At 32.1% G+C, this 11,459-nt stretch overlaps 1 protein-coding gene across 3 annotated transcripts in view; it reads left to right on the top strand.

Annotated features, from left to right (window-relative positions):
- Positions 1 to 74: 74 nt before the first annotated feature.
- Positions 75 to 11,459, top strand: part of clu (clustered mitochondria protein homolog) — a 26,037-nt gene continuing 14,652 nt past the window's right edge. Inside the window, exons 1-2 of one of the 3 annotated variants that reach the window (XM_013309276.1) lie at positions 75 to 189; positions 312 to 494. In XM_013309276.1, the coding sequence (XP_013164730.1) occupies positions 374 to 494 (121 nt within the window). In that variant the 5' untranslated portion in view covers positions 75 to 189; positions 312 to 373. Of the gene's footprint in view, positions 190 to 211; positions 495 to 11,459 lie in introns of those variants that run through there. The other 2 variants (XM_013309279.1, XM_013309277.1) reach the window with 2 other exon arrangements.

Genomic DNA, 11,459 nt, shown 5'->3' with positions numbered 1-11,459 from the left:
ATAATTGTCACCGCCAGATGCCGCTGACAAAAAATATCGTGCAATTTAGAATACATTGCTTATTTTTCTTTCTACTTAAAATTTGTTGGCATACATATGGTTCACTGTATAGAAATAAATTTTAAATTACTATTTTGTTATAATAAAAATAATAGTGTTAAGCAGCTATAAACCTATCATTTAAGATAGGTACGTTTAGAAAGGAGAGTTATAGGAATAAAAAGGCTTTAAGTTTTTACAAACTTACATAATTGAACTTTTGGATATGTTAGACAAAACTGAACCTTAACTGTACCGCATGTTTTTTTCAGCTGAGTGAGTGTGGTACCGTTCGTCGCGGTCAGTCAGTGCCGGATTAATTTCTCGTGTTGTTATGGCTCCCGGTAGTGAAGTGAATGACGATAATGTATCGAAACATACTTCCCAAAAAGTGAAAAAATGTCAAGGTACCAGCAATGTGACTGAAAAAAGTAGCGGCGAAAATGTTAACACAGGTAAGGTTTGAATGGTCATGTCCTCAGTTATGTAACATTGAGCAATTGATCTAAGTAAAAAATATTTAATTTTAAACCTGCACGGACTGCATTGCAGTCATGTGACTGTTATTAAACCATGTGACTACAATTTGATTTTTTTTCCATATTAATTAATTAACATTATTGTGTACTAATGTGTCGAAACAATAAATACAATTTGAATATAACAATGCATAATTCCAGGTAATAAATGTTAACGTAATAATAGAATAGCAATAACTAATTACTTTGAATTAACATATTACACAACTGTTTTATGTATTGCATGTTTCCATTTATGAGTCCTTTAACGGAAATAGTTAATAATCTTACAAATAAACCTCCGAAAATTAACCTACACGACCAAAGTTTCTTTTAAATTATAATTAAAAAACACTTTTTTAGTCTGACCTTTAACTGCTTGTGTTTAAAATCCAGACCATTTAATCAGCCCAATCAATTTAATAAAAGAAAAAAAAACATGTCAAAAATACAGACAAAAATCACGATCAAACCATTTTTAATTCTAATTGGAATATTCAAACAAGTTGAATAAATTTTTATTCAATGTATATAATTGAATATTTTTATAATATTCAATGAAACATATTGTCATAATGTTAATGTTCAAGCTTTATTTAAATTGAGACTACAGCCAATAAAAACATTGGCTTAAGTCTAAAAAGAATTATCTGTTCTTTTTTCAAAAGAGATTGGTATGATACTTTAAATTAACAATAAAATTAAGTTAAAAAAATAGAATGTCAGCACTTTATTCTATTTTCACTTTCCAATTAGATTCTGGTAAAATTTAAGTTATATTTTTCCTGCAATAACTATAGGTATTTTCATTTTTCTAGACTTCTTGTGTTGATAAGCCTCCTATTTCAATTCACAAATTTTTCTTAACTTGAGTTTGTCTTATCTTGGGTTTGTAACTCCATGAGCGGTGCATATTTTGTGTTAGGATTGAATAATGATTAATTCAGCGAACAAGCTTGCGGAAAAATCTTGGCAACCTCTTTATTGATGATTTCTTAGAACAATCTCAACAATCCAAGATAGTGGACCCTGTAATTGGGATACTGCTGTAGGATATTTTACATAAGATGCTGATTTCACTTTATTTCTCTCTGCATAGAGGATTGTCTATGACACCTATGTGATTGAGTTAAAGATGCTATTCATGAATGTATTCCTATTGCTTAAACATTTATATAAAATATATTGTGTTCTTTTTTCTGAGAGAGAGAGAGAGAGAGGTGTCGACTTTTTTAGTTTAATATTTGAGTTGCAGAATCAATTTATTATTATAATGGATAAAGGTTTCTAAAAAGTAATAAGCAATTGGTTAATCTGCCACAGAAAAAAGCTTTGAATATGAATATTAGTGAATTTGAATGTTATATATTCTCATAATGTATACTAATTGACCTCATCTTATTGCTTACTTGGGTTATCATACACTGTATGTCATTTATTTGGGACAAACAGATACAAGTAAAGAAATTAAGTATTATATATTTTGTCAAATATTAGCCTCAATAGTGTTGTAGCAAAAAAAATATCAAATACGATTAAAACACCAAATTGATATTTAATAACTGAAGTAACTGATAGCACTTTGTGAAGATCATATTTATTATTTTTCGCATGTTATTTATGATATTTGTGTTCGGTAAACTTATAATATATTTGAAAGCCTTTTATACAGATTGCAGTTAAGTGGAAATTACAGAGAATGTGATTGTGGTATAAAAAAATATCTGAATCTTAGAATATTTTTATGTTTGATACATAGATAATGAGCAAAGTAATGTTATAATGAAATTGCATTTGCTGGTAATAAAAAGTGATGATGAAAAGATGACGTAATAGAGGTTAACCCCATCAGTACTTTTTATTTTTTTTAATTATTGATTTTCATTTTTACGCTATTTGTATGATCATATTTCAACCTTAATTGACTGAAGTGTGTGTTCAAAATGTTAAACTAAACATTAGTACAGTTGTGCCAGTGATTCTCAAAGTGGTCCAAGTGGAACCTTTGGGGTCCTCGGATGACTTGACGGGGATGTACCATGATGGACATAAAGTTTAAAGTTCATAACTTGAAGAAAAAACACTGCAGGAGATTCACTGATACCAATAAATTTAGAAAGAGTTTTAAGAACAAAAAAAGTTTGACTATCTCTGAGTTGATACTATTGAAAAGTGGAAACCGTATTATAGCAAATGTGTTCCCCCGTGACGAATTGACAGTCCAACGACTTGGCACCACATGGCGGATGCTATTCCCTGACGACTGTCAAGACAACATGATTAATGTCAATAATAGCGGGGGGTCAAATCTAACAAATAAAACGAGAAAACGTGATACGTGTGAAAAAAATAATAATTTACATTCAATTACAGAATTTTGAATAGCATTGCGACAGACTTAATGCTGTTGCAAAAAATCTTTTTGTATGTATTTAAATTAATCTCGACAATTTTTCATATAGCAATGTGGTTAGCGAATAGTTTGTACATTTCTATAGTAACATTATAATCTTATAAAGATAATAAAAGAAAGAAATTCAACCATAAGTAAATTAACTTGTATTCCATTCGTCTCTCGCTATTACTACGCAGCCGTGTAAAAATAACTTTTTGCATAATTTTTTCGGTTGACGTTACGGGGTTACGCGGTCGATCTTATCTGCTAAAGAATATTTGCATTAATCCTTAGGAAAATTTAATTGATCGCCGTAGTTGAAGCATTCAGTCGAGGCCGTTGACTTCGTACCTCCGTGGTACTTTGCCCCCGACGCCATATCGACAATAGTCTTGGGATATTGCCAGCAAACATGGGGTGTATTCTGTACCCAGACGATAATGTTTTAAATATTATTTTACCCCTCTTTGCATCACATAGGTGTGTCGATTTTCATACAACATTTACATAGTTTTTATGTCCTTGATATTTGACTTCTGCCATTCAAGAGGGTTATCTTATGTTTCACATCATATAACAAAGAACATCGTTAGTCTTGTATGTAAAATAAAAAAAAATCTTATGTAACAGCTAGTCGTGTTAATAGTTTTGTACTTATTACGTCGCTTCTTGAAATAATATTGCAAAATCTTCACCAACCATGGAATTAACTTCCAAATCCATATATTTTACTGTTTACGAAAAACGTTAATTACAAAGAAGTTTAGGATTGATGTCGTCAAAATCTGCCTTACATCGATTTCTGGTACCATTCATCCAGTCAGATATTAAGCAAAGATCTACAGCACTGTGCATGTTCTCATTGCATGTCCTTTGCGAGGCGCTGATCATTTCTTCTTCGAAAATAAGAAGAATATGAGTAAAGTACGTTACACATTAGTATTCGTGACATATTTTATAAATGTGCGTAGTTTACACACGCGTTCATCCTAAATGTATGTCATTATTCAAGAACATATATGTACGCAAATAATTACGTTACAAAACGAACACTACGTTACAATGGTAACTTTACGTTAAACAGAAGTGTTTAGTGGTTGCTATTGCAGTTAACATCTGTCATAATCACATTAGCCTTGTATGAAACAGGCACTGGCAATCAAATTAAATGGACGCCCTGTAACTGATAAAAGTAAAATCTTTTTCAATCGCTTAAACAGAATTGTTTTTCTTAACGGTAAATAGAATATTAATACGCAGGTTTGAAGCAACTCTGAATTTGTAATATATATACCTAACTTAATTTACAACATATCCTTTGTGCCTTTGGACGTCTAGACATATTGCGGGCTTCCCCCTATATGATACACGAGTATATAGGTGTTCATTGACTTTTACATGGAAGGCGAAAAAATCAGACTATATAAAGGCTATTTTTTCATTAAATATCTTAAATTTCTTGTATTCTATACTAATTAAATTTTTTCCGATATGCATATGATGCCTATTTGAATGATAAACTAGATACGTGCATACAAAATGTAGGTAATTTACTATCTCGTGTGTTATTAAGATTATGAGAAGCGAGGGAATTGTTACAATGTTTGTGCAAACGCGATCCTTGATAAAATGTCTTGATGACTTCAAAAGTTACCAATCATAATTTTGGAACAGATAAAGTGAAAATGTCCAGTGTTAACTCTACTAGTGCTCTGGGCTAGAGTTTTACAGTCCATTTCTTTAACATATGCCTTTGGGAGCTCAAAGTTATGTGAATCTGTGTAATTCGCAGACTTATGTAGTGCTCGTCTAATGCCTTGGTTTGTCGCCCAACAGCCTCCTACCCTGTCCCCAGTTTTGAAAATGACTTTTGATACTTTAGTTAGGAACCTGTATATGAAGAAAGATTGACTAACCATATATTACATTATAATAGTAGGATCAAAACTTATTTAAAAACACTAAGTCTAAAAAAATAAAAAAAATCTTTTACTTCCAATTCCATTCACTAAATGAAATTTCTTAGTTCTATAAATTCCTTAACGGTAATTATTGTTTTATAATAGTCATTAAAAGCACGTAAAAACTAATGAGATTTACTACATCGAAATAATCAAACTTATTTTTAGATTAACGACACATTAACTCTATTAATAACTTTCATTGTAATTTTCTACCTTGACGTAGAAAACATTTTCGTAAAGTGGCGATGCTCGACAGATATGTTTTATAGAAAAAAACCTAAATCGGTTGACAGCTCTGATTGATACTTTTTAGTTTACCCACACATGATAACGTTGTGATTTCTACACTTACGATAAGAATTTTATATTGCCTTTAGAGTTTTTACTGACAAGTGTTTGCAGGCGTGTGAGTTTGATTAAATGTAGGAAAGGTAAATTATTTAGCACCTAAAATGGAGACTAACAGTTTTGTTCACACCTGTATCGTTCGATAAAACAATCGCGGGACAATCAATAACTTTTAAACATATTGGATATCATTGTAACTATTGTAGGATTATTACTGCAGTCCTGAGCGAGATAAGTTTGAACTGAATAAGTGAGATATCTGAGAGTTATCGTCCGGTCCCGAAAGACGACCACTATAAGCGAGAAACTCAGATTAGAAAGAAACCTCTAGAAGCGAGAAAAATATTGCAGTTTCTTGGACTCTGGTTTATCCAGGTTGGACTGTATTCACTTTATCTGTTGCTCTTGGTTCTCATTTTGAATAAAGGTTAATTAAAGTTTATTAATATTTCTTCCACGTTTCATGTTACTCTATACGCGAAGTTAACGTTATGACAATGCGATGACACCTTGATGACACTGAAGGTTTTGAAATACAAAACCGTACGTAGACAGTCTACATTTGAATTCTTCAACTTAATATATTATAACCAGTAACTACATCGCTCTAATAATTCAATATTTGTAAAAATAAATGCATTTCAGCGTACACCTTCCTTAAAGGCCGGCAACGCATCTGCGGTTCCCATGGCGTTGCAGATGTCCATGAGCGTCGGATCAAATAATTTTAGGCGGTTCGTTGCTCGTTTGCCCCCTTCTCCAATAAAAAAAATTCAGTCACATTAACCTTGGGTTTCTGACACCAAAATCTCTGTATAAAACATATCATTGAAAAAACGGAGATGACAATGTATTTTAAACCGAATTTTGAACTCAGAAACCCACGGTAAGTGTTTTTGCTTAATTACTCGTAGTTTTTATTTATTATACAAAGATTAGCTTAGCTGGAAACAGTTCTGAAACCTTACCTTTACCTTTTATACCTTCGTAGTATACAAATAATTTTTTTAAGTATAAAAAGAGTCTGTGTATAACTGAACCTTGACTAAGATTCACTTGTTTATTGATAAGTGACCTTGAGACTAATCGAATAGCTATTGAACGACGTCAAATAGATCTATATAAAATAAAATGTTATATAAATAAAAATCAATGTTTGTATGCGTTCTAGACTTTTATAAACATCAAGACTATCCGGTATATAGTAGAATTGTACATTTTTTTGTTGTAAAACACTGATTATTTTCTTAGTCCGTCAGTATTTGTTCATTGCTTAAATTAACGTTAAAACGCAATGCGTATTGTCGATTGAGTAACTCACAGCATTAGTGACAAAAATTGGGTTAGTTGAAAGGAATAGACGAGCGGTATATTATTTTACGAGTTTGAGATAATGCACCGCAACAGTAATCGTAACTTTTCACAGCTGTAACCAATTGATGAAATATATTGCTATCTCTGTTTATTTCGAGTAAATGAAGGAGATGATAGTATTTTTTATAGGTGCTTCGGCAGTGGAACATGTGTGAATGCGACTATACGGTAATGTAGCATAGACAATATACGAGAAAAGGAACCGATTAATTATGTAGACAAGACGTTAGATAAATAAGAAAACGAAATAATGTTACGATTGTCGTATATATTTTGGCATTAAATCACGACATAACAATTTGTTTCAATGTTTGTAATTCGTAGCATGCGAGAATAGTGAATTAAAACGTGATTTGTTTTGTATAGCGATTGGATTTATGTTTTAAATATACTTTAAACTATTGAATGACAAATGTGTTTTTGTAGTCCCATTGAGTACCTTCCCTTTCAATATGAACTTTACTTTACCATAAGTAGCCGTTTTTACCTATACATACCTATGATGTAGCAAGAAGTTTTGCCATTTGTAATGACCTTAGCGTTCCTTCCTGCATCAGTTTATATATGGTAGAAGTTCCAGTCGCTATTTCCCCTTTCAATAAAAATATCTTTGTCCGTCATCAATTTTAGTACCGTATAGAAGACAGCAACGAGTATAGTTCGAAGGATCAATTACTCGGTGAATACGAGAAGCATATTCATTGTAACTTGCGTACCGAGGTGTAATTAGCAATGATCAAGTATTACGTTACCTTTATTAATCATTATTACAAACATCGGTTACTGTTATTACACAAAGTAAATCAGGAAAGTTTTCGCCTGAAACATTGGGTCAACAAAATTATGGACATTGTTTTGATACTTCAATTGTTTTTCTTAATCTTCATTGGTTTATATCAAGACTAGCTGTCCCGCGACTTGGTCCGCGCAGAATTAAAAAAACACAATGTGTTCTTAAGTTCTATATGTATGTCAAATTCCATCGAGATCCGTTCAGCCGTTCTGGAGATACCTTCAAACAAACATTCATCAAAACATTCGCATTTATAATATTAGTAAGATATAATATAAAGAAGAACCTACATACATGTTAAAGGTTATATTTACTTTACGCGACTGTACTTTGTCGTATGGCACATTTTGTGTAACAATTTTGGGGTCTTTGACGTATTTGAGGACATGTCGTTAATATGTAACTCAAGCTCAGCTAGATGTAGGTGTTGACATACGGAATATGTCGTCGTGACTATCCAATTTATGTAAAAAATTTCTAACCTCGCGTCATGTTCAACGGTTACTTGAGATTTTGGGTTTGAACTGGTTGTTGCCGGCCGCTGGCTGGTTAATTGTAAATTTAAAATAGTCTGCGAACGGGAGCAAAGGGAGGGTATATATTCTGTAATACTAGACCTTGTTAAATATAAGAATACAAAACAATTGATATAACAAATTGTTTTTTTTCGTATTTTAAGTCTATCACAGATATTTTGATATTAATAATCATCATTTTATAGTATGTTTCTTATGTTTATTGTCTCGCTTTTATATTTTTTCTTTATTATTCATATTAAACAACATTATGTTAAATCATTCTGTATTTATATGTGTGTAAAAATCGTATTTATTTGCGTAATTTTTACTATGTTAACAATATCTGATTAGCACACCGATTAGGGATCGATAACGCTATATTTCAAAACTTTGACCCGAGATTATAAAAATACTGAGCCAAATGTGAGGCATTGTTTTGATCAAGCTGATATTATGCCAAAATGTTGGCAAATGTTTTTCGCCACGAAATTTGTTGTCGTATTAAACGAAACTGGCCATAGCTTGCTTCCATTAACACAATAATAAAGAAAGTATACGTAATTGGTCATAAAACTTGTTGCGTATATGAATTATGACATACAGTAATTGTGTCTGCTATAAAATTTGTCCTCGCTCCCCTGAATGACTGATCATGAACGTGAATGAAGATGTTATTGTTCAATAAAATATCTATTGGTTATTGTGATGCTTGGTTCATAACAGATTTACGTAAATAAATCGAGAAGTTTGTAATATTGCGACCTTAATGTTAAATCTTAAGCAGCCAAGATTACTGTTTGAATTGCATTAAAAAGTTCTGATAGAGAAGTTACTGTTTCTTAAATCAGCTTTATGTATAATAAAACATTGCATGTCATTTTGAAGACGTAATAAGGATTGGATTATTGTCTTATCAGCTCAGGATCGATAGAAGCTAACTAATAAATGTGGATACAGACCTTTAACATTCGGTGGTTGAAAAGGCACCTCAAAAAGAAGAACAAATAAAAATCTTACGCAGTCGTAACGAAGTATCTTGAGTCGCAAAGACCATGTTTCATGTCGAGAACGTGCAGTTATGTTATTCACACTTTAGTACCTTTTGTTTATAATATTTGGGCCGTACATCAGTTCTGGTTGGTCATTCATTCAGTGCAAGCGTGAAAGGAATTAGGAAACCAGGTCGTATAGGTCAAATATGTTTTTGACGTAGTAGCGGACGTGTTAATTAATAACATAGCGCATGTAGGCCACGTACACAAATGTCACTCTGTTATCTCTGCTTACATTATGCATGCTCAAGTCTTAGCACTCTCGCAACACGACTCCCAAACTAATAACTAACATTAATATTCAGAAAACTTACTTTGTGGCTTCATATTCTTAACAATAATTCAACAATATTCCATCCCACGCATTCTCTTTGGAAAAGAAGTAATTATAACCGTAAACAAGTATCACGACAGTTAAAATTGCTTTCTTGTTAAATACTATAATTTATTTGTACATAATATTCATTCATTCATAAATGTGACAAAGGTCATTCTATCACTATATACACTGACAATATACCTTGTTTGATGTTCGTTGAATCGATTAACACTTAAACACTTGAAATACGAACATCGTGCGAATATTTTGTCTCGTCTTGAAAACATGGATGCCGGCAATCGATCCCCGGTGTACAGTAGTGAAAACTAACGTAAGCGTTGACTGTACAAAAGCATATGTATTATCAGCTCCCTTATTCTGCCCTGCCTCCTCCTCATGATATTTTTTGGCACCATTGATATTTCGAGACTCGTTGATATTCTTAGTATTCACTTACATGATAAGTTTTATTTAGACTTATTAACCGAGCGGGGAAAATCTGATTCATGCTATTTCTGTTTACCCCTATTGTTTTAAAGAGTGAAAAATAAAAAAAGGAATTAATAATTATTACCCTTTCCTTAACAATAACCTTTATAGTGCAAATAGTAAACAAGAATTGTCAGTGCGTGATGCGTAAAACGTTATTGCTAATGGTTTCTAACCATCGGCTACAAGAAATAATTCATTAAAAATATCTTATTGCTTGCTTTCTCTTTTTTTTGCCATTTCCATGAACATAAAAAAATAAGAGCAATCCTCTTGAATAATAATAATAATTATAAACTTAAGAGATGATGTCAGATGCATTGAAAAATTGTTTTTAATATCTATTGTTGACTTAAATAGTAAACAATGGTGTAAGCAGACGGTTCGTATTTACACAAAGATTTCTCTCTTATCCATTGTTTTCTAATAATTTTCTTTCGAATGCGATGATCAGATGACAGTGAAATCGTAAATCTTATTCAATATCCCTCGCGGACCTTTCTATAATCACATCTTAACGAACATATACTAATGATATGGTGAAAAAAATATATTATATAGCTATTTATTTGTGATCTTTATTTATAATACTATCATAGAAATTCTTCTGAGTACAAATGACGGTTATTGCTTGTACATTGGTCCTTCGAACCGGATCTGCGCCAACTAGCTATCGATCATGATAACTTCGATTACTACATCTTAATAATACAATAAATGCGAATGTTAAGATGGATTGATGAATGGATTTTTGTTTGAAGGTATCTCCAGAACGGCTGCATGGATCTCGCTGAAATTTGGCATAGATGTAAAACATACCCTGGAAGAACACATAGGCTAATTAAGTTTTTCTTTTAATTCCGCTCGGTCGGTGTCGCGGGCGATAGCTAGTAAATTATATACATAAGAGTGCATTCATGTTTATATACTTCCGATAAGTTTCATTCTGGCAACGACAGATCTCATTGTACTGTAGAATTGGCTTCAGGCTGATCTCAAATGAAACCAAAAGCCAAGAACACTGCGGCCGAGCGAGCGTGCGTTGCGCAACATTATTCAGGTCGGTTGCCACGCAGACTGCACTCCACTGTGTACTCGCTAAGGGCTTCTTTCTATAGAGTTTATGATCTTATATTATCACTATAAAACTGCAATAGCTCAAACGTAAACCGAGGCAATTCAAATTTCTGACGTCAACTAAATGAAAAAAAATCGTCAAACAGTTGTAATAATTTTAAATAAGTTCAGTGATTATCCGATAATCAAGCTTTCTATTTCGATGTAGCTGTTGCCCTTAAACTATTAAAACTGGTCTGTTAGTTTTAGCAATATCAAAGATATTCAATGGGATATGACGACATATTACATTTACGGCTTTGATACTGATTACGGATACACTGATTTAAATAATTCTACGAATAAATGTTCGTCGTTCTATAGAAGTATGATAACGATGAATTACTCTAAGTAAGAGCAAAAGCGATATGAACATGATGCAAGACGCATTTATCTTAACAATGCAGCTTGTCTAAATGATATCATAACGCTATACCATGTTATAAATTAAAAACTTATCATACAAGTAATTATGAGTCCTTTTTTTGCCAATTTATATGATTAAAGATAGTTTTTGCAAAAATAAAATATATT

Source organism: Papilio xuthus, unplaced genomic scaffold (genome assembly GCF_000836235.2).
Source record: "Papilio xuthus unplaced genomic scaffold, Pxut_1.1 DF827777.1, whole genome shotgun sequence".
Classification (NCBI taxonomy): domain Eukaryota; kingdom Metazoa; phylum Arthropoda; class Insecta; order Lepidoptera; family Papilionidae; genus Papilio; species Papilio xuthus.
Note: the sequence above shows the minus strand (reverse complement) of the source record. Positions and strands in the feature narration are given on the sequence as shown.